Source organism: Ictidomys tridecemlineatus, chromosome 15, assembly GCF_052094955.1.
Source record: "Ictidomys tridecemlineatus isolate mIctTri1 chromosome 15, mIctTri1.hap1, whole genome shotgun sequence".
NCBI lineage: Eukaryota > Metazoa > Chordata > Mammalia > Rodentia > Sciuridae > Ictidomys > Ictidomys tridecemlineatus.
This window is the reverse complement of record NC_135491.1, coordinates 45,328,654-45,353,286: the sequence shown is the minus strand read 5'-3', so window position 1 is coordinate 45,353,286 and position 24,633 is coordinate 45,328,654. Positions and strand designations below refer to the sequence as shown.

Sequence of the window (24,633 nt, the reverse complement as noted above, 5' to 3'; positions counted from 1 at the left end):
TTTGACAATGATTTAACAAAATTCTTTAATAAAATTTATAAAAAATGCTTCGTTAAGAATAAATTTCTCAGCTTGAATTGTTTTCTTCTTCCACTCCCAAAGAAAATACAAAATTATCATCACCCACACACATTTACACTCAAAACTTATAGAGACATTCTCTATACCTACATCAGATAGTTTAAAATGCAAAAATCAAGACAATTCCAACAACTGATTGCAGACATAATTTTTTTCCTTCTCAAAACAGTTGACAGTAAAGCAATTTCAATGCAACTCTTCTGTAGTTGCCCAAAGTTGAAATTTGCATTTTGAATTAAAAAAAAAGAAATTCAAATCAAAGTAATTTTCTTCCCCTCACTTAACATACATTACGGCAGTGTTTACTTCCTGCTTCTAAGAAAATATAATGGGATTTCTAATATCTACAGTTTTCTGTGTGCAGTTAGAATCAGGCAACTATGTCCAGATCAGCCAGTGTTTTCTGTAGACCCATTAAAAGCAGGCACTTGGGGATTCTGGGCTTTGGGTACACACCATGGTATAAAGATCCTGGGTAGGACACATATGCTGAGATTCCTCCATTCTGCCAGAATTTTGAGGGATAGAGATCAAACCACTTCAATGGTCCTCAGCATGTTTGCTAAAAGGCCAGGCTGGGTGACAAGCTCTCTTTGCCATCTCCAAGTCTCATACTTCCTTTCTGGCTTTGGCTGCAGCACTATAGGCACTATTCTACACCCTAGAACACATTGCTCTTTTGTGTCAGTGATAAATAGACATTAAACATTAAGTGGCACCTGAAAATTCACCACACTTTCTGGTCCAGGTTTCCATACAGAATCAAACCACCCCCCAGTGACATTTGCATAGCAAACCCAGACTAAGAACAAGTAAATGCAGAGATGCCCATTTCAAGTCAGTACTCAGGAGATGAAGAATCCCTGTCCCCCGCAGAGCAACAGAATTCAGGATTAAGGGTGGAGGCTAGAACACAGGACATACCAGTGCGCTGATGGGGGGAAAGCACACAATTTAAAAAAAAACAAACTTTTTATATATATATATGTACATACACACACACACAAAAAAAAAAAAAAAAAAATACAGCTAGGACAATTGCTCTTCCCCTTCCTTTTAAACATAAGCAATGCCCCCTAGGGAAATCTACATGTGGCTAGGAGAACCTTCCAAGACTGAAGTTTGTTCTTTTGAAATATTAAAATTCGGGGAACTTTGGGACTTCATCACTCTGAAAAGAGTGATTAAAGAAAAAAAAAATTCAAGCACTATGTCAAAACCTTTCTAACAGACACAGATTAGAACTACAAAGTGGAAACAACTATCTTTACTGCATCTCAGATCAGTCTCTCTCTCTCCAGGAACTCACATCTAGGGAAGGTAGCTAAAACCCCCAGCAACATGGCTCCTCATTTCCCATCACTCGGGCCAAAGGAACCCTCTCCAGAGTGCCCTAGTCGTCCTCGCCACCCCCGTACATGTCTGCCAGTTTCTTGAAGCGATTGCCCCATTCGTTCAGGTAGTCATAGTCCTGGTCCTGGTCCGATTCCGAGGAATTAAGCGAGCTGAGACTGGCAGCTTCAGAACCGCTTCCTTCATAGTCGAACACCAGCAGAGAATCATAAGGGGGCGCTGTGGGGTCACTGTCAGCCGCCTTCAGGTTCTAAAGGAGAGAGACAAGGAGGTCTTTCAGTAAAAGAAACACACTCCTGGGCACGCATTGGAGGCTAGATACCTCCTTATGGTGTTTCAGGTGACACATGCAGTGGTGCACTCCTGTATTTCCAGTGATTTGGGAGGCTGAGGCAAGAGGATGGCAGGTTCAAGGCCAGCCTCAGCAACTTGGAGAGACTCGGTCTCAAAATAAAAAGTAAAAAGGGTTGGGGACTGTAGCTCAATGGTAAATCACCCCTGGGCTTAATCTCAAGTACAAATAAAAGATTGTGGTGGTGGTAGGGGAGTCCTATTCCCCAAGAATCCAGTGGCTTGAATGGATACAACTTGGCTGCCCACCTTAATGCATTGTTTTGTACAGTCCTCAGTGTTAGTGACTCCCACAGCAGACTAAGTAAAACCAGCCTCAGCCTCCAAGGGCCACTGGACTATCAGGCTAGCCCTGAAAAAACTAACTGAGCAAATGAATACATGAAATAGCTTAAGAAAAGGAAATAGTCTTTGTTAGACTGTTCCCTTACTGGGTTCTTTAGTCTTCTCATTCCCAGTTCTTCCTCATTTTATCCCGAGCTAATGAATTTAATGCCTTATTATTCTCCCCTGCAGGCAGGAACCATCTGTTTACTTTTTATTTGTTCTAGCCAATAACATTTTGGGCAAATTCCTTTCTTGAATATGGTGGACCAGAAGAAACATTTTTGTCATCTGTGCTGCCTCTCTTACTTCTTCCTGACTCGACAATAGACTTGAGGCCTGGCAGTGAGGAGGCCATCCTGTGATCACAAGGCATCAACCAGGAGAGCAAGCATTTCTGCATACTAAGAGCATGGGACAGCCCTACGCAATATCTGGGACAGCATACCCCAGCCTTCTATTTACACAAGGTAAATCCACTCCTATCTGTTTAAGCTTCTCAATCTATAAACAGAATGAATTTGTGACACATACAATACGATTTTATTTTTCTGGCTATAAGTAGACTACGATGCACATTTAACATTACATCCCAACCAGTGGTGAGATACAGGGGATCCCATCCATGAAAATAAACTCAACTTACTTTGCATCCTTTAATTTCATTTCTAGATCTACTAAATCCTTTCAAGCAATTCTTGGTTTTGTCCTGTAGACTTTACCAAATTCCCTAAGACTAATTTAAAGTGCTGTCAATTCTAAAGTTCATAGAAGATAAAAAAACAAGAGGGCTCAGGGATTAGGCAGGCTAAAAGCATGATAAAGGGATGAAGCTAAAGATCCTTTGTCTCATTTTTATTATTTTGCTCCCCTCTCTTTACTCTGGAGTTTAGAGGTATGTTGTGCTTTGATATTCAACTTTGGTTACTTACTTCATCAATAAAATTTCCAATTTCATCAGGATTGGCAGGGCGGGGACGGTACTGGGGCACACTTAGGAGGGTTGGTGCTACATCATTACGAGTCACTTCTGGCCGAGCATCCAGGCCTCTGTGCAACTGGCTCAGGTCAAAGTCCTTGGAGAAAAAGATAAAGGTATGACAAAAAGAAACAGCCACATACATAAAGCCATATTCGTGTTATGCCTTAACTACCAACTGTATGATACCTACCAGCATATGCCCAGTTTAATATAAAATGACAGTTTTCAAATTAAGAGTCTCCCAACTAGCACTGAAAGAAAACAGCTTGAACAAGTAACAAGTGAGATGAATATAAACTGTTACATCTTACTTGCTTTCCATAGAATAAAATGATTAAATTATTATTCAGCAAACATTTACTCCCTCCCCACCAGAGCCTTTAGGAGAAGAGTACATATCCATTCATGTTGGCCTTTGTCACGTGACTTGTTTTCAGCAAGGTGACAATAGGCAAAAGCTTGAAAGGCACTAGCCTGCTTTTACAAAGGAAGAACAGACCTGGACACAACTTGAGGCTTAGAGTCATTCATCTAAAAATCTGCCAAGGTCAGAGAGCTGCAGCCAACCTTCAGATTCTTGTGAACTCCACTGAGATTAGCAACTGCCCCAGCTAACCCACAAATGCCTGAGAAAGGTATGCTTATTGATGTGTGCTGCTGAAATCCTGGGGTTGTGTACTATATAGTGGGGCTGTGATAACTGTTCACTGAAACAGTGTACCCTCCAATTAGACTTAAAAACGCCTTAAAATCTGGAACATTGAGTAAGACAAGACAAGTCCATTTGCAAACTCAGGGAAAAACAGAGAGAGCCTCAAGAATTAATATCTCAGGCTGGGGATGTAGCTCACTGATGCCATACAACTGCTCTCTACCTCAGTTCTCTCATCTGGGTACAGTACAGAAAGCAATGAATAAATGTTAGTTATGCTGGTAAGGATGATAGTGATGATACCTAATGAAAATGTCCATTTTAGGGGGTTTTCCCTTAAGAATAATACACAGAGTGGCACAGCTATTTCAATGTCTGCCTTACCAGATAGACACTGAGCTTTTATGTTTCAAAAACCCACCTGGTCTTCTTCTCCACCTCCTTCTTCATCATAGTAATAAACGTTGTCCCGGGTGTCATCTTCTGGTGGCAGTAAGGGCTCTTTGACCACCCCTCTCCTCCGAACAAACAGCAGAAGCAGCAGAAGCAGGACTGGAGGGGGAGAGGGAGAGAGTGATGCAAGCTACGGGCAAGGAAAGCCAGAAGCTGCCATCACAGAGTACCCACAACTTACATTCCAGACCAGAGGCAGGCAGACAGCAGCCACTGGCCACCTTTAACACATATGCAGTCAACCCACATGAATGACACTCACGTCCTTGAATTTAATAAATGTGATACAACATAGCTGACTATGATGCTTGAATTCCAGTGTGTTCTTTAAGTTTCAGATGGATCTTAAAACCAATCAAAGTCATTTCCCCCAGATTCTGGGGCAAAGTGTTCCAGGCAGAGGAAATGGTAGGGGCAAAGACCCTGAGGGAGGTGTGTGCTTGGTGTGATTGAGGAAGGGGGAAGAGGCCAATGTGGCTGAAGTGGAAAAGAGGCTAGGGATGGGAGGGACCACTACAAGGCTATGGCTTTGATTCTGAGTGAGTTGGAGCCATTCAAGGTTTGTGAGCAGGGCTTTTGGGACAGTCTAAATGTAATTGATGCATGCCTGTGATTGTTAATCTGTTACAGCAACAGATGAGATTAGCAACTGCTACGACTACAGAATCACCTGACAGGTTCTTAATCTTAAAACAAAGATTGTGAATGAAGGGAGGGAACAGGGGGACAGCATAGGAAAAACAGTGGAATGAATCTATTTTAACTTTCCTACATATGAATATAAATACACCACAGTGAATCTCTTCATCATGTACAACCACAAGACTAGGATCCCAATTAGAACGTGTTTGTATAAATTCCAAAATATACTCTACTGTCATGTATAACTAAAAAGAACATTTAAAAAAAAAAGAGATTGTATAAGCAAGCTAGCTCAAGCTTTAAATTCTATTTTCAAAGTTTTCACTTGATTTTGAGATTATAATTTGAATACATACATCACATTAAAAAATAATATTGTGAATGGGGAGGGAAAAGGATTCTGTGTTTTCATTATTTATTTTTGCTTTAATTATTTTTTGTTTTCGTGTGTGTTATAGGTACAAGTGCCTAAGCATTTATACACTGTATTTTGGAGAAGCATTATCTCATTGAAATAGGAGGTTTCCATAAACTTGGGAAAGATTCCTTACATGCACTCTCCCTATTGCTTCTGAGCCAGGATGGCAGAGGTCTTATTCAGATAAACAATGTAATTCTCTAGTTCAGGATTCATGGATGAAAATACTGAGTATTCGCTAATTGAGCCATGGCCTGTCTCTGCACTGGGGATGTGGCATGAATGAGATACTACAGGCTGCAAACAGTTCCTAACCATGTAGAATCTTATGGTTGGTTTCCCAAAGAATGCTTTATTTTATTTTTTTCCATTTACTTGTAGATCTGTTTATTTTTTGTTTTCACCTAGAATATCCATGGATAAATGTTTTGTTTTGTTTACTGATACCTCCAGCATTCAGAATAGTGCCCAGCACTCTTACATATCCTGGGAAACCTGGTTATTGATATTAGTATGCATGGTTCTGGCATAATGATTTTTTGTTGTTGTTCTTTATAGATAGACATGACAGTAGAGTGCATTTTGATATCATACATACATGGAGCATAACTTATTCTAATTAGGATCCCATTCTTGTGCTTGTACATGACACGGAGTTCCACTGGTGGTATATTCATATATGAACATAAGAAAGTTATGTCCAATTCATTCTACTGTCTTTCTCAAGGGATGTTTCTTATTACCAAAAACTCAGAGCCCCCAGTGTCTGACAAAGCCTCGTGCCGAATAAGTGGTTAAATATTGGTGAAATGCAATGTGTCCCACCTGTATTCACTGAGAGAGGAAAAGAAAAAAAACAGACGAACTCTGAGTCCCCCTTTGACTTCGTGAATGGTATGTCTTCCACTCCTGGACACTTACCTCTGAAATGTTCAGTAAAAGACAAACTTCTACTTTATTTAAACCACTCTACTTGAGAGTCTCTTTCATCTTCTAACTAGCACCTTAATTAAAAGTTCTTTCCAGGAAATAAACCTTCCCCACTTGAGGAGCCAAAGGCTTAAACACATTGCCAGCTGCACTTACTTAGGAAAGCAAGGATCCCGCCAAGAATCCCTAGAATGGCAGGAACTTCCAGTGTCGCTTCTGCAAATTTTGGCTTTATACAGTTGTTGACAGTTCCCTCACAGTCACATACATGGACGTCCAAGGTGGTCACCTGGTCTTTGTTCTGATTATCCATGAGCTTGAGATTGATTTTGTATTCACCCAACTCTAAAGGTTTCTTTGGCTTCAAAATGAGAGACTCTTGAGCTGAGGAAAGCAAAACAAATTAATGGGACCAGGAGAAGAAAAATAAAGAGATAGATAAATAAAGACTGGGAGGGAACTAAAGATGCTCCAAAGCTGAATAAAGAAAATGGAGCTGCTTGGGGTTTTGGTTACAAGGCAGTATGTCACAAGGCAAAATGTGAGGAAATGAAGGAGACCTTTGAGATGATGCCATAAGTGTAGAAGACACAAGGAGCAAATAACAAAGGAAAGGGCTGGCAAGTAGAGTGGGAAGGGAAATTGAGCAGCAGACAGGGAAAAGGAAAGGAGAAACACAGCAGGGAGAAGCAGAGTGGAGAAATCAAGCTCAAGTTCCCACCTGGATCACTGTACTCAATGGTCCAATTCACACTAGCCCCATGTGTCAGTTCTGCTGTGAAGGGTGAAGTGTTGGGGGGAAGATCTGGGTCTATGATGTTTATGACCTGAGGCTGTGGATTCTTCTGGCAGAAGTAGACATTTCGAGATTCTGGTATGGGAGCATTATCATTTATGTCAGAGAGGATCAAGAGAAGGGTTCCTGTTCCAGTGGCAATCGGAGAACCTAAGAGAAAACACAGAGGAAATGTTCCCACTCAGGAATATTAATGAAGCCTGGAACAGTGGTGCATGCCTATAATTCCAGCAACTCAGGAGGCTAAAGCAAATAGATTGCAAGTTTGAGGCCAGCCTCAGCAGATTAGCAAAGCTGTAAGCAACTTAGCCAGACCTTGTCTCAAAACTGAAAATATAAAGGGCTATGGATTTGGATCAGTGGTTGAACGCCCCTGGGTTCAATCTCTTGACACCAAAAATAAATAAATAAACTTTACCAAAAAACTCTTTTTAATTAGCTAGTAGATTTTATGGGATAAACTTCATTCTCCTTTTAGACTGTATGTTAAAAGTAAGGCAAAGGCTGGGGATAGAGCTTAGTGGTAAAGTGCTTGCCTAGCAAATGTGAAGCCTTGGGTCCCACTTTCAGCACTGAGGGGAAAGACAATTCATGCAATAAAGCAACACTTAATTCCGTTTATGTGTAATGGGACAAAATTCATTTTACTGTCATGTATATCTAATTAGAACAACAACAACAACAACAACAAAGCAAACTTACAGGAACCACTTAGAACCATCACCCCTTGGCTATGATTATTTAGGTCAGGGTCAGCAAGCTAAGGTCTTCTGGCCAAATTAGGAACACAGTTATGCTCATCCCTTTATGGATTTTCTATGGCTGGCTGCAGGCTCCAATGGCAATAGAGAGTGGACAGTTTTGTAAAGCCTAAAATTTTTACTCCCTGGTCCTTTACAGAATAAGTCTGCCCACCCTTGGTTCCGGTACCATTTACCTTAACTTACTTCCAGGCCAGGCTGGGGAATCCCAAGGAGCCAGAGCGTACTGCAGCTGAAGCAATGGGCAGCTCTCTGCCCTGCAAATGGAGCCTCATGATGGCCTCACTTGCCTGGCCCTCTCTCTCCTTTCCACATGATCAAATCTAGATTACTTCCTTAACAGGTTAGCAGGTGACAGAGTTTGAAGAAAATTAACCCTGAGAAGTTTGTAGATATCGTTAACAAGTAATTCTGCCTTGAAACATCTGCCTGAGGAGCATGCCTGTGAACAGAGGCATTAAGTATGTCCACTCACTAATCATGGAAATAATAATTGTAAACACCTATGTCCTTTGATATGTGAATGATCAAGTTATACTACATACAGATAACTCTTTCTCTCTTTTTCTGGTGGTAATGGAGACTGGACCCATGGCTTCATGCATCCTAAGCAAGTATCTTACCTCTGAGCTATACTCCCAGACCCAGAAAACATCATTCTTAAAAAGAGATATGTCTAGCATACGCCAAGGCAGATCTCTCTATCTTCTCGTAGGGTGGGGCAGGGGGGATGTTGTGGCAAGGGGAGTTTGAACCCAGGGGCACTTAACCACGGAGCCACATCCCCAGCCCTTTTCATTTTGAGACAGGGTCTTGCTTTGTCACTAAGTTGCTGAGGCTGGCTTTGAACTTATGATCCTCCTGCCTCAGTCTCTAGAGTTGCCTGGTTTACAGGCATATGCCACCAGGCCTGGCAAATCTTTATCCTAAAGACACACTGCCAAATTAAATAAATATTTGTTTGTTTGTTTGTTTGTGCTAGAGTTTGGCCCTTGGCCTCATACATGCTACACTAGTGCTCTATTGCTCAGCTATATACGAAGTCCCCAAATTTAAATTTTAAACAATATAGATAATGCTTTTATAACCAAATAAAATTTGAAAAGCCTTAAACCAATGTATTTAAATATACAGAAATAATCTAGGTGCACTCACACCTGTTGATAAAAATACCAGTCCTGCCAGATGGGGTGGCACACGCCTATAATCCTAGCAGCTGGGGAGGCTGAGGCAGGAAGATCGCAAGTTCAAAGCCAGACCCAGCAAAAGTGAGGCACTAAGCAACTCAGTGAGACTCTGTCTCAAGTACAAAATAGGGCTGGAGATGTGGCTCAGTGGTCCAATGTCCCTGAGTTTAATCCTGGTACCAAAACAAACAAACAGACAAAAACAACAACAACAAAAAAAAAACAGTCCTTAGATAGCTAGTGGCTATTCTAGGTATGTTTACACTCATTAACTTATTTAATCTGGATGGAATGTTATCATTTTGCTACATGAAGGAATTGACAGACATAAAATTAAGTAGTAAGTGCAATGTCACACAGGTACTAAGTCACAGACCTGGAACACAAACCCAGGCCCCCATGGGGAAAGGAATGGACAGTAGGAATAGAGAGGGCAGTTGAAAAGGAACTTCTATTTGACTCATTTGTATTTTTGATCATGATAATTCTTGTCTAAAATTAAAAAGAATGAACTCATCTCCAAAAGAAGGATGGGGGCAAAGGAGGCAAGGGGGCCAGAAGGGTGGGGCCAGTGTCCTACCATTGTCCGTGGCAATGATGAGGGCCGTATATGTGCTATTTTTCACATGCTCAAAGTTCTCTCTGTCCAGTTCAGCCCGAGTCAAAATGGCACCAGTCTCCGGATTAATCTCCAGCCAGTTGGCAGTGTCCCTCCAAATGCGATATCTGAAAAGTTGCAGGCCCTGGCTTAGTATAGGAACATCAAAAAGCACCGAGCTAGAAGACTAAGGTACCTCCTGATTTATATCATTATTTCCAATATTTTTATTTTAAGAACTATCAACTCTACAACCTTTTTGTGAAGTGTTGGGCCTTGACATGCTAGGCAAGCACTCTACCACTGAGCTACATCCCTAGCCGTTGATTTACCCATTGTTAACATTTTGCAACATTTACTTTCTCAAACTATATATTCTCACACACACACATAATTTCTTATTTTGCTAAGTCATTTGAGTATGAGTTGATCATACCATGTTCCTTTACTTACCTATACTACAGTGTATTTCCTAAGAACAGAAACGTGTATATATATATTTTTTATATATATACATATATTTATGAATAAATATGTAAGTTTGTAAAACATGTAAATTTGTATAGTCTCAACCACAGATTGATTTTCTTTTTTCTTTCCCTCTTTCTTGTGTGGTACTAGGAATTGAACAGTTTATTTTGGAGACGGGGTCTCACTACATTGCCCACACTGGCTTTGACTTGTGATCCCCCTGTCTTAGCCTCCCAAGCAGCTGGGATTATAGGTGTATGCCACCACACAAGGCTCACATATTGATTTTCAATTCAGGAAACAAAACTCTTTTTTTTAAATGTTTTTTTTTTTTTAATTGTAGATGGACACAACACCTTTATTTTATTTATTTATTTATTTTTATGTGGTGCTGAAGATCGAACCCAGTGCCTCACATATTCCAGACGAATGCACTACCACTGAGCCACAACCCCAGCCCAGGAAACAAAACTCTTATGACAGAACATTATTATTGAATATAGGATACATGTTCGAATTGTCAAATATTCCCCCAAATGTCTTTTATAGTGATCTTGCGCCTTTTTGGCTTCAATCTGTTCTCAGTATCCCAAAGTCTTCTCTGTACAGCCCCATCCTCACAGAAATGGAACCAGTATCCAGATTAATCTCCAGGGATTTAATGGGTCATCAATGGCATGTAGCTGACCTGTCTCTAGTTTCTGTTAATCTGGATGCACACCTTGCCCTTTCCTTCTTATACCTGACATTTTAAAAATGTGTTGGCCAGTTGTTTTGTAGGATGTGCCTCAATTTCAGATTGTCTAATTATTCCCTTTTGGAGGGTACAGAGGGGATGAAAACCCTGTAGAGGTGAGGTTGTGTCCTTCTTGGTGCATCACCTTAGAAGGCTCTTGATGTCCATCTGTTCTTTTATTGGTAATGTCAACTTTGATCACTTGGATAAGGAAAAGTCACTGGATTTCTTCACAAGAAACGTATCTTTTTCTCTTTGTAGTTAATCTATAATCTAGCAGAAGGTCATTTGGAAATATCCTTTTTACCCACTTTCACGCAATGAACTTAACATCTATAAGTAATTCTTGCCCAAAGCAATGCTTATTATGACCTCATATCATCATCATCATCATCTCACCACCACCACCATCACCATCACTTTTGGTAGTAGGAATTGAACCCAATGGATATACCTCAAAGTGGTAAAGCACACTTTTATTTTTTATTTTGATATAGGGTCTCACCAAGTTGCTCAAGGCCTCCTTAAGTTGCTGAGGCTGGCCTTGAACTTGTAGTCCACCTGCCTCAATCTCCCAAATCGCTGAGATTACACTCCAGACTCAAAATCCTACATTATTTTATTTTGTTTTTCATATTCTTTCACACTGTGATTAAAAATACTTTTTATCAGGCCTTCTATTTTATACAACCTAGAAGTATCCCTTGGATTATGATTAGTATACTCACTATATGTACAAAATTAATGTATTTCAAAGCAAAGTGTTGTAGGTGCCCTCAAATTCAAAACAAGAAATGGTAAGCTACTAATAACACAATACCACATGCATAATTTTAAATCATATTCCTATAGGCAGGGGTAGTGACTCTGAGTACTTAGGAGGCTGAGGCAGGAGGACCACTTGAGCCCATGTCCAGGACATTCCAGGCAACAAAGGGAGACCATGCCTTAAAACAAAACAGCCAGATACATTGTGATCAACTACTCAGGAGGCTGACAAGAGGACAGATTGGGAAATCTTATCTCAGAGAAAGACTGGGAAAATAGCTCTGTGGTAGAGTACTTGTCTACCTCAAAATCCTGGATTCAATACCCAATGCCACCAACAAAACAAAGCAAATCAAAGCTGCTGGACCTGGTGGCACACACCTTTAGTCCCAGCAACTCGATCGGTTGAGGTAGCAGGATCACCAGCCTTAGACTCAAAATAAAAAATTAAAAGATGTAGTTCAGTAGTAAAGCACTCCTGGGCTAAATCACCAGTACCAAACCAAACCAAACCAAACCAAACAAACAAGAAAACAAAATCACATTCCTACTACATTATCATAAGAACTCAAAGCTGGGATGCACGCCTGTAATCCTAGCAACTTGAGAGGCTGAGGCAGGAGGATCACAAATTCATAGCAGTTTAGTGTGACCCTGTTTCAAAACAAAACAAAACAGAAAAATAGATGGGAAGGACATTAAACCTAGAATGGCCAACTATTGAGGGAAAGGAAATGATGTGGGGCACAGGAATTAAAAAAAAAAAAAAAAAAAAAAAAAACAGAACAAGAGAAAGGTATTGCACAGTCCAACCATGCCCGGAGTGAAATACTCATGTGCCACATAATGAGGATCAGTCATCCAAACACTGCATTCATGATCACCTAGTGACAATGGGGCTAATTTAATTTGTATAATAATTGTGTTCACACAATGATGAACAAGCCAAAGAGGAATTTCTTGGAACATATTCCAATCATTAAGTGAAGCATAACTATATGTGTGTTTACCTAAAAATAAATAAATAAAATCATACACACACACACCAATATCCACTTGTCACAAGACCATTGAGAAACCCATACACTCACGTAATCTTCTGTTGCATGAAGGTGTCTGGCTCCCGGGCCGTGTAGGACGTGATTTCCAGGCCCACACCAAAGTCTTCAGGCACCTCCACTCTCTTTTCAGGAGGCACAAAGATGGGGGCTTCGTTCACATCCATCACATCCACAGTGACGGTGGCTGTGGAGGTTTGGAGAGTCACCTCAAAGGGGGCCACATTTGTCACTGTCACATATAGAATGTACTGCTGCTTGGCCTCAAAATCCAAACCCTAGAGAACAGGAAGGGAAAAAAAAAAAGATTAAAAATAAAATACAAGGGCCTGGTGTGGTGGTGCATGCCTGTAACCCTGGTAACTTGGGAGGCTAAGACAGGAAGATTGTAAGTTCAAAGCCAACCTCAGCCACTTAGAGGAGACCTGTCTTAAAATGAAAAATAAAAAGGGCTGGGGATGTGGCTCCATGGTTAAGCATCCCTTGGTACCACGAAATACATAAATAATGAAGAAAATATAAGGACTACAGCTATAGCTTAGAGGCAGGGTGCTTGTCTAGCATGCACAATGTACTGGGTTCAACCCCTACTACCACTCAAAAAATAAAAAAATGTCATTTGATGTTGGTAAAACTAAACAAAAATTAAATCCTTAACCATTGCTCTTGGTTGGATACACCAGCAGTTAAACATGGCAGTTCACTTGCTAAAGAGGATGTCAAAGCTCAGGGGCTATTCCAGGCATCTGCCTTTTCTCAACTTCAACAAGCAACTTAGCCAACTTCTTAGTTTCCAAGTTTCTAGGACATTTTTCACACACACAATAAAACAGCCAACACCAGTAAATCACATTATTCTCTCTTATTTGCAAAACAGAAAGGGGATTAGGAGAGGCCAATGTTTCTGGTACCAAGCACATTAAAGCAGATGGTACTCTTGGGCTCAGTGGCACACACCTGTAACCCCAGAGGCTGAGAAAACTGAGGCAGAAGGATTTCACATTTGAAGCCAGGCTAAGCAACTCAGTAAGACCCTATCTCGAAATAAAAACAAAAAGGGCTTAGGGTGTAGCTCAGTGGTAGAGTACCCCTGGGTTCAATCCACGGTGCACAAAAAGGTAGGCGGGAGCCAATGGTACTGCCTCTTTAATTTTAGGTTTTAGTACCCCACAAGCCCTGTACAACTGACCCACCAGAACCTGGGCAATCTGCCCCCTCCCACCCTACCAATACTAATCTACTTCTGAGAAAACAGTGGCAGGCAAGAGAGCAGCTGGCTGCTAGGTTACGCGGCTTACCAGGCACCATACAAACCTTAGCTGTCTTCAGAATGCCATCATTGGTCAATGGGTCTGTGACGACAACAAACTGTTGCTCATTATCATTTAATATGGTGTACACGGCCTCCCACGCCGGGGTGTTGGGGACATCCGCATCAGTGACTTTGAGTGTAGTGATGACAGCATTAACTTCATTCTCAGGCACCTGACCCTCATACTGCAGGACAAAGGAAAAGATAGGTCATACTGACATAGAGAGTAGAACCAGGTCTCAGGCTAAAGGAATCCATTCTGAGCCTGAGCCTAAAGGAGATGGTGTAACAAAACCAGGTTGGGCAGCAAGCACAAATCTCAAAGGATGTCCTCACTCTAGGAGCAGGCCCTCATATCTGTGCACGGAGCAGTTAGTACTCATGGTACCCTCCTCCATGAGTACTTAAAAAGTAGCTTTCCTGGGCTGGGTTTGTGGCTCAGTGGTAGAGTGCTTGCTTAGTATGCATGAGGCACTGGGTTCGATTCTCGGCACCACATACAAATAAATAAAATAAAGGTCCATCAACAACTGAAAAATATTTAAAAAAAAAAAAAAAAGTAGCTTTTTGGGCCATAGTGGCTGATAGTGAGGGATCTTGGTCAGATGATCTTAGTTCATTCACCTCCAGCCCCCCTCTGTTCTCTACCAGTCATGTCTGGTTATTAAAATCCTCTCCTTAAAACCCTTTAACAAGGGCTGGGAGAGTGTTTGCCTCCCATGTACAAGCCCTGGGTTCAATCCCTAGCACCACAAAGAAAGAAAGAAAAAACCCTTTAACAATGACCCCCTGTGCTCAGGATAATATTCAAAGTTCTTTTATTTGGCTCTCAGAATCTCCTTAATTGCATTTAACACTCTTGGCATCATTATTCCTATAAATTGCAAAACATCTTCCTGATGTAGACTATTACCTCCATGAGACCAGACTTTTATGCTTTGTGACATAGTGCCTAGTATATAAGTTTAGAAAATATAAATACATGAAACCTGGTAAGATTTGCTACAAAGATGCATAGTTCGAGGAAATGGATACAATAGGTGCTTTTACAACTTTATAATTCTTTGCTGATGGGCTCCAGGCCAAGGATGGAACAAAGATGCTCACAGTAGGTTTAGAATTAACATTTACTAGTTCGGGGAAGAGTTCTCAAGGTCTTGACCTTGAATAATGGACTTTTCTTTGGAAACCACCTAAGCAGTTGCAAGCTTACCGTGGTTGGGTGGAAGATGGGAGGGTTATCGTTGGTGTCAGTGACTGTGATGATGGCTTTTGCTGTGGTACTCAAGCCATCACCTTGGAGATCAGCAGCTTGAACCACCAGAGTATACTTGGGAAAACTCTGCAGACAGATCACACATAAACCTGAGTCAGGACCAGTAGCAATAGCCACAGGGGGCCCAGCCAAGCCCATTGCACATACAGAACTACAATATTTTCTCAGCTTAAATACCAGTTCTCATGCATCTAGGCACAGAAAATTGGGCAATTGTTTAGATGCAAAGCTCAGACCATCACACTAACTAGCAACTGGCCACAGCAGAGTTTTGCAGTGGCATATAGCTAATATACATTGGCTTTCAATTCCCGCTGGATCCTCCTGAGCTCTGCCTGACCTCTCTGTCCAGCCCGGTGGTGACCACACTGATGACCCCTGTTTCCCGGTTGATGGTGAACATATTGCGGTGAGGCAACTCGGGTTCTTGGGAGAGGATGGTATAAGCAATGGCAGCATTGTAAGTGTTCACATCGTCATCTGCATCCGTGGCTGAGACCTGCATCACAGAAGTTCCTGGAAGCATCAAGGGAGAGGAAGATTTAATTGGGCTACACCCTGGGACCTGCTTAGTACTGTTCAGTTCAATCCTGGCCAGAGTGGTAAAGGAGGACCCTACAGATGGCACTTTGTTATAGTTCCCCTCTTCTCTAATTTCTAAAATTCTCACCAAATTGCTAGGGTTTTGAAAAAAGCAAGCACTATACCACATGAGCCGTGTTCAGGGAACTCAACATCCCCAGGACAAATTTTTGGGCGGGAGTGAGAAGATTTATTGGAAATAACTATATAAACTTTTACTAAAACATCTTGCCATATCTCATACTGAGTTGAATGTCATGTAAAACAAAAATTCCAGAATTTTCTGCAGTTCACCTCTCAGTTCATTAGAGAATGGTCATTTGGCATCATTACCTTTAAGGTGGAGTAAAATACTTAAAACACATGTGACTGACAAAGGACCAGTGACCAAAATATCTAAGTAACTTAAGAATCAATAGCAAAAATACAACTGATCCAAGAAAACAAAACAAAACAAGGCAAAAAAAATAAAATAAAATAAAAAAATAAAAAAAACTTCAACAGACAAGTCATAAAGAAGAAATAAATTAAAAATAGCTGGTGAGCATATGCCAAGATGCTTAGTTAGCCCATCAGTCACCCCAGAAATGCAGGTTGTTATTGTTTGGATTTTTATTTTTTTGCAGTGCTGGGGATTAAGTCCAGGGCCTCATGCATGCTAGGTACAGCTACCACTGAGCCACCTTCTCAGCCCGAAAGTACAATTTTAAATTGCACCAAGATGGCATCACATGCCCAACAGATTGGCAAAAACAAAACCATTTAACAATTTCTAGGAGTATAAACTGGTTTTAACGACCTTGAAAACCTACTTGACACCATTAAGTAAAGCTGAATACACATAATACACCATTATGAATGTGTACCCTAGAGATATTGTATTTGTACCAGGAGATATGTTAAGGATATTCTAAAAATGCTGTTCAGAATAGCAACAAACAAAAAGAGCCCCAATTTCTATCAATAGTGGAATAAGCTTTACATAATTAGCCACAGAGGGAATACTAAGCAGCAATGAAATGAATGATCTATCATGCCCACCAATGAAGATCTTACATGCATAATGAAAGAGGTCATAGAAATATATGTATAAACCAGGCCAGTGGTGCATGCCTGTAATCCCAGTGGCTCAGGACTCTAAGGCAAGAAGTCAGTCTCAGCAACTTAATGAAGTCCTAAATAATCCCTCTGCTCAAAATAAAAACTAAAAAGGGCTGGGATGTGGCTCAGTGGTTAAACATCCCTGGGTTTAATTCTCAAAATCGGGGGGGGGGGGGCGGGGGGAGAAAGAAAAAAATTTATCTATAATGTGATTCCATGTATATAAAGCTTAAAAGTAGCAAATTATTACCTAGGGGCAAATCCACACCTGGGTAAAAGATAAAGAAAATCAAGGGAGGGATATGTTCATGAGATTACTCCTTTCTACGCATGGTCGCCTGCTGCAGCCATGTCTAAATCAGAGTCCCTAAAGAGCACTGGTTTCGATCCTCAGCACCACATAAAATTAACAGACAAAATAAAGGCATGCTGTCCATCTATAACTACAAAAAAGAAAAGAAAAAGCCCGAACTGCTGCAGAAGCTATTCATCGGAGGACTGAGCTTTGAAATAACTGATGGACTGTGGGGTAATGAGAGACACCAAGTGCTCCAGGGGCTTTGGGTTTGTCCTTATGCCACTGTGGAGGAAGTGGATGCAGCTAGGAATGCAAGACTACACAAGGTAGGCGCAAGAGTTGTGGAACCAAAGAAAGCTGTCTCAAAAGAAGATTCTCAAAGACCAGGGGCCCACTTAACAGTGAAAAAGATCTTTCTTGGTGGCATTAAAGAAGACACTGAGGGGCTGGGGTTTGTGGCTCAGCGGTAGAGTGCTCACCTAGCACGTGCAAAGCCCTGGGTTTGATCTTCAGCACCACATAAAAATAAAATAAATGAAAAATAAAGGTATTTTTAAAAAAAGAACATCATCTATGAGATTACTTGGAAAATTGAAGTTATTGAAATCATGACTGACAGAGGAAATGGAAAGAAAAGAGGCTTTGCTTTATGACTTATATTTCCCCCAAATATTTATTTTTTAGTTGTAGTTGGATACAATACCTTTATTTTATTTGTTTTTTATGTGGTGCTGAGGATCAAACCCAGGGCCTCGCAAATGCTAGGTAAGGCCAGCCCCTTGTTTTTCTAACTTTTGAGGACCATGACTTTGTGTATAAGATTGTCATTCAGAAATACCATACTGTGAGCTGGACACAGTGGTGCATGCCTGTAATCCTACTGGCTCAGGAGCGGAGGGAGGAGGATCACAAGATCAAAGCAAGCCTCAGCAATTTATCGAGGTGCTAAGCAACTCAGTGAGACCCTGTCTCTAAATAAAATACAAAATAGGGCTGGGGATGTGACTCAGTAGTAGAGTGCCCCTGAGTTCAATCCCCAGTATCAAAAAGAAAGAAAGAAAAAATTGCTATACTGTGAATGGCCACAACTGTGAAGTGAGGAAAGCCCTGTCAAAGCAAGAGATGGCTAGTGCTTCATCTAGCCAAAGAGGTTGAAGTGGCTCTGGAAACTTTGGTGGTGGTCATAGAGATGATTTTGGTGGAAATGACAATTTTGGTCATGGAAGGAAATTCAGTGGTTATGGTGGCTTTGTTGGCAGCTATGATGGTGGTAGACATGGTGGCAGCGGGGATGGCTACAATGGATTTGGTAAGGACGGAAGCAATTTTGGAGGTGGTGGAAGCTACAATGATTTGGGCAGTTACAACAATCAGTCATCAAATTTTGGACCCATGAAGGGTAGAAACTTTGGATGCAAAAGCTCTGGACCTTATGGTGATGGAGCCCAATACTCTGGCAAACCACGAAACCCAGGTGGCTATGGCGGTTCCAGCACCAGTAGTAACTATGGCAGTGGCAGAAGGTTTAATTGAAGGTTGTATAACCTTCAGACTATTATATTTAGCAATCAATAGCATGGGTACAAAAAAAAAATCTACATTGAAATCCTTTATTGGAATGCTTTACACTTTCCACAGCACAGTTTATAATAGTTTCTGTTCTGTAACAGTCTGATCATACACTGAATAAATGTGTCTTTAAAAGCAAAAAAAACCAAAAAGGGCTGAGGCTATAGCTCAGTGACAGAAGATCTTGCCTTGCCCATGTGAGGCACTGGTTTCAATCCTCAGCACCACATAAAATTAACAGACAAAATAAAGGCATGCTATCCATCTACAACTACAAAAAAGAAAAAAGAAAGAAAAGAAAATCAAGGGAATGATTACCACAAAAGTCAAGGCTATATAATTATTAAATTAATTTAAAAAAATTTTTTTTAGGACTGGGAATATAGCTCAGTTGGTAGAGTGCTTGCCTCCCATGCATCACCACAAAAAAAAAAAAAAAAAAAAGCTTTTTTAAAAGTCAGGACAATGGCTGGGCAGTGGCACATGACTGTAATTCCAGTGACTCAGGAGGCTGAGGCAGGAGGATCACAAATTCAAAGCCAGCTTCAGCAACTTATCAAGGCCCTAAGGAACTTAGTGAGACCCTGTTTCTAAATTTAAAAAATTTATACATGGCTGGGGATGCTGCTCAGTGGTTAAGCATAACTAGGTTCAATCCCTGGCACCAAAAGGAGGGGGAAAAGTCAGGGCAATGGTTATCATAATGGAGGGGAGATAAGAATGTGATCCAGAAGGGTTTATGGGGTTTAGGGTGCTGGTGAGGATCTGTTTCATAATCAAGAAAGTTGTCTTAAAACGGTTCTTGTTGTATCTGTTTCTGTGGGCAAATTGTTTTACACACCCAGTGGCTTCTAAATAAAGCTGACCCATATAATGGGTCACCTTCAGTAACCTGACCCCGAGCTCCAGCCCTAACACTTTGGGATCTAAAGTATCTCAGTGACTCTGGGTGTCTGACTCCTTGCCACGCATGTACCTGGAAGAGCTCCCTCCATTATAGACCCCTGGAAGACCTCCTGGATGAACTCGGGCCTGTTGTCATTCTGATCTGTCACTGTGATCACAATCTCCATGGGGTCCTCGACTGGATTCCCGTTTGAAGACACGGCATGAGAAAAGAGCTGCAAGAGTCAAATGAGGGTTACTTGGGCCCCGATGAGGAAGATGAGGTGGAAATGGGGGCTGGCGAGAGTCGCATGGGCTCAGCCGAGCCTCCACTCTTCCCACTGTGAACCCCCAGCGAGGACTTTTCCCACGTGTGTTCTGCTGCTTCAACGAGATCACGACGAGTTAAGACACATGGGCTATAGAACACAACCAGGTCAGGCCTCTGTCTCCCACAGCAAGACTGGGGCACCAAGGCCAAAGGTAAAGGCAGAGGCCTAAAAACTTCTGACTTACTCCACTCAGGGTCAAGTTTGCTCTGCCCTCAGTCTGGTGTTTCTCCTAGATTTTTCTGCATTTGGCATTCATACCAAATCTCCCTCTTCCCTAAGCTCTGATTTCTATCAAGTCCCAGAAATGGTTTTCGCTTTCCAATATCAACACTATCTTCTTTCTTTAGGAACTTCCAGCCCCAAGAACAGGATGACATCCTGGGTCTAAACTCCTACATGACCCGTGAAGACTCCTCTCCCTCTTTTTCCTAATAAGGAAAAAAGATGAGCTGCCCCAGGTTCACCTGCCATTTCACCTTATCAACAAGTCAAGGGATGTCAAAAGCTAAGCTCTCCACAATGTCCAGATCATCAGATCTGGGGACCCCACAGGAGTTGCCTAAAGAATTTTGGAGAGATGTTACCCCCCCCCCCCCCCCCCCGTCAACAAGTAAGAGGTACTTACGATGTACTTGGCGATTTTTTCTCTATCCAGAGGCTCCGTCACCTTCAGCTTTCCTGTTTCTCTTTCAATAATAAACACACCAACAGGGGGTGAGTCAGCTCCTTGGCCAGTGATACTGTAGAAAACCTTGGTCTCTTTGTCCCTGTTGGATTTGATCTGAAAACAAACAAACAAACAAAAAAATACAATTGGGGGCTGGAGATGTGGCTCAAGCGGTAGCGCGCTCGCCTGGCATGCGTGCGGCCCGGGTTCGATCCTCAGCACCACATACCAACAAAGATGTTGTGTCCGCCAAAAAATAAAAAAATATTTTTTTAAAAAAAATACAATTGGCAAGGAAAGATCCCAACTTCAGTCGGGTCTTTCCCCCTTCTCTTCATTGGCTCTCCTGTGCCAAATTCCTTCCAAAGAAATAGAGAATTTTCTTCTTTACCTGAACCAGTTCTTTAGGAAATGGCCCTTTTTCATTTTCTGGACAGCTGATGGGAGGGATAACCCAGTCTCTCTTCTGTCTTCTGAGCCCACGGTGGGAGTCAGGAAACGTGAGCACTTCTGTATGGGTTCCAGGGAGAGACTCCTAAAAGGAATGGAGATGAAGAACAAAATGAGAAAATTCAGGAGACACACTACAAACCTGACTGACCAACCTACTCGCTCAATGTCTTCAGCCTGGAGGGCACTGTTGGTTTTAACTTAATGACACATTCGCTTCTCGATGAGAAATTATATATCCATTCCAAAATGCGCAGCCGAAACAAAAATCAACGAACCCCTTTTCCACTGCTACAATTTGGATGTTGAACGTCTTCCTAAAGTTCCAAGTGGTTTGGCCCCTAGACTGATGCTATTGAGAGGTGGTGGAAACTTCAAGAGGTGTTGTCCTCGAAGAGAATTATGGGAACCAGTCTCCTCTTCTTCCTCTCTGCTCAGGGAAGTGGTTTGCTCTGCCACTTACTCCCACCATAATGTGCTATCTTCACCAGAGGACCAAATTAAAAGGGCAACTTGGACTGGAACCTGCCAAAACCATGAGTCAAACTAGATACTTTCTGTTTATAAGTTTATTGCCTCAGGTATTTTGTTATAGGGATGGAAAGCTGACTAATACAACCATATAATAAAGACTATGTTCTATTTTGATCCTTCTTAGTGTCCATAATGCAAATAATCATTATGAATACATAACTATAGTTTGACATTTGAGATTATCATTTTAGTTATTTCAAGACTATGTAATGGGGCTGGGGATGTGGCTCAAGCGGTAGCGCGCTCGCCTGGCATGCGTGCGACCCGGGTTCGATCCTCAGCACCACATACCAACAAAGATGTTGTGTCCGCCGAGAACTGAAAAATAAATATTAAAAATTCTCTCTCTCTCTCTCTCCTCTCTCACTCTCTCTTTAAAAAAAAAAAAAAAAAAAAAAAAAAAAAGACTATGTAATATGTCATTTTTATAGCAACATTATAGTCTAGTGATTTAATATCAGAGTTTATTCAATAACTAAATATGCAAGTGTTTTCAATTTCCTTTCCTTTATGTTTTTCCCAGGGATATAGTTCCCCAAAGTTGATCTGCCAAAACAAGTTTGGGAAATTGCCACTAAGAACTACTTTGTGATGAATATAAATCTCTCAATCTCACTGTGCTATATCTATAAAGTTTCCATTTGCTCTAACAGAAGCTGTTAGGATAAGCACCAAAAACACCCTTTGAGACTCATATTGAACAGTTTTCTTGTGCAATAAAGATAACTTTATGCACAATCAGGATAATAGGAGAATTGAAGAGGGGGAGGAAAATATCTCCCAATTTGTTTTAAGTTTGCTATTGTTGTTTATACTAGGGATTGAACTCAGGGGTGCTTTACCACTGAGCTATATCCCAGTTTTTTCTATTTTTTATTTATTTATTTATTTATTTAATATTTATTTTTTAGTTCTCGGCAGATGCGTCATCTTTGTTGGTATGTGGTGCTGAGAATCGAACCCGGGCCACACGCATGCCAGGCGAGCGCGCTACCGCTTGAGGCACATCCCCAACCCTCTATTTTTTATTTTGATACAGGGGCTCACTAAGTTGCTGAGGCTAACTTCTAACTTGCAATCCTCCTGCCTCAACCTTCTGAGTTGCTGGGATTGCCAGGTGTGTGCTGCCATGCCTAGATGTTGAAGTATTTTGGAATGACTAGTGAGTTTCCAATGGAAAATTCTACCTTCCTCCCTCCACAGAAGGGTGCTCACTCACACTCCCTGATCACTGTTTGCCAAGTTTGATTCAAGCCAGATTTCCTGGCTTTTTTTAAAATTTTAGATTCAAGATGTAAAAGATAAATGAGACACACCCAGGTACAGTCCCCAGGCACTTCCACAATCATGCATGCACAGGGCATACACCCCTCCCCTGTCCTGCCAATCCTTGCATTTGTCTCCCACAGAGGCAGGCAAACCAGGGCCAAAAGCAGGCTCTGGGTCTAGGTTGCTGGGCTTTGAATCCTCACTATGGCACCTCCTTGCTCAGGACAGATCAGTTGACTTCTCTGTTTCTGTCTCCTAATATCCAAAATGGGTGCAATATCAGTACTTATATCATAGGTCACTGGAAGGATGAAATGAAATAATGGTACATGTAAAGTACTTAAAATAGCACCTGACACATACTAAGTGCTCAATAAATGACTGGCTAAAAAAAACACTGAGTTATGGGATTTTGGGAATGTAACAGAAATGATGCAAGATACTGACCACTGACAGCATGCCCTAGGCTTTAAAATGATCATTGCTCACAGCCAAGGTACTGAGGAATGAATGCAAACCCATTTGCCAGACAGAAAAGGAATTCAGAGATCATGCCTTGCTGACATCAGGATTGCAGAATGCTTTCAGATGATGATAATAAATAGTGAGGAACCCTGTGCTGCCTACACATAGGATTAACATTTTCATGTGTGAAATTAAAGGGAAAAGTGCGTCTTCTTCATACTGAACATGCAGGCTACCAAACTGCAAAAACCCACTTGAATTAAGTGAAAGAACTAGAAAATTAGATCTATTCTAATACAAAATTAAAATGAAGTAAGGGGGGTTGGGGGTGTCACTTGGGGGTAGAGCACTTTCCCAGCATGCACAATGCCACAGGGTCAATCCCCAGTACTGGGGACAGGAGTCAGGTAAGATTGCTGCCCCTTTTCTTAACACAGCACCACCTGGATCCACAGGGGTCCCTTAAACTAGAGACAAAACAAAGGGAAGGTCAAGGCAATTATGTCAGAGCTTGCTACTACCCCAATACCCATTCTCCCTTTCTTATTAAACACAAAACAAAACCAAAAACTCTTTTTCTCTAGTATATATCTCAATTTGTACCCAGCAATATACCCACAGAAACAACTACATCTCTGTTTAGTTACACTTGTACCCAGGTGTGGCCATGAGGCTAAGTTCTAGCTAATGTGATACATTAGAAGTACTGCTTCAGAATTCCACAAGGGTTGCTTAAAAGACAGATAACTTAAGAAATAATGCACTTTCGTGCTTCTCTTTCTCTTTTATTTCGAGAGGTGTCGGGGATGTGGTACTAGGGATTGAGATTGAACCTAGGGTCTTGCATATTTAGGCAAATACTCTACTACTGAGCTTATACCTCTAGTTCCTTTCTTCTTCTTATCACATAGGATAAAGAATGCTGTCAGGTGTAGTGGTACATGACTTATAATCCTAGCTACTCAGGAGGCTGAGACAGGAGGCTGACTAGAGCTACAGCAGCCATTTTTGGATCATGAGGTAACCGTGAGAATATAATCCCTGTGCTGAGGGCAGCAAAGTGGAGAGGAGAGGAGAGGAGAAACCTGGGTTCTTGATGATCGCAGAGTCTCTACACTAGGTACAGCTTACCTTTGGACTTCTTTAACTTAAAAGAGCATTTGGGGGGAAAAAACCTGTAATTTGCAGTTTTATATATGTATGCTTGAACTAACTCCTGATGCAACAGCGGAAGAAGAAGAGGCAAAGTTGGCTGAGGTAAAGATGGAAAGTTAAAGAAGAACCAAGTTCAAGTTCAAAACTGTTTCAGTGGTGGTGAGACGCTTTCACAGG

General features: G+C 41.4%; 1 protein-coding gene across 1 annotated transcript in view; it reads right to left on the bottom strand.

The window, feature by feature from the left end:
* Cdh1 (cadherin 1) overlaps positions 1 to 24,633 on the bottom strand; it is a 75,202-nt gene continuing 50,569 nt past the window's right edge. The window contains exons 4-16 of the mRNA XM_013366563.4: positions 20,975 to 21,118; positions 20,542 to 20,697; positions 19,676 to 19,820; positions 15,490 to 15,665; positions 15,087 to 15,215; positions 13,876 to 14,058; positions 12,595 to 12,839; positions 9,511 to 9,656; positions 6,908 to 7,132; positions 6,343 to 6,570; positions 4,165 to 4,295; positions 3,042 to 3,185; positions 1 to 1,684 (exon numbers count right to left, since the gene is read on the bottom strand). Coding sequence (XP_013222017.1) covers positions 1,475 to 1,684; positions 3,042 to 3,185; positions 4,165 to 4,295; positions 6,343 to 6,570; positions 6,908 to 7,132; positions 9,511 to 9,656; positions 12,595 to 12,839; positions 13,876 to 14,058; positions 15,087 to 15,215; positions 15,490 to 15,665; positions 19,676 to 19,820; positions 20,542 to 20,697; positions 20,975 to 21,118 — 2,262 coding nt within the window. The 3' untranslated portion in view covers positions 1 to 1,474. The remainder of the gene's footprint in view (positions 1,685 to 3,041; positions 3,186 to 4,164; positions 4,296 to 6,342; positions 6,571 to 6,907; positions 7,133 to 9,510; positions 9,657 to 12,594; positions 12,840 to 13,875; positions 14,059 to 15,086; positions 15,216 to 15,489; positions 15,666 to 19,675; positions 19,821 to 20,541; positions 20,698 to 20,974; positions 21,119 to 24,633) is intronic.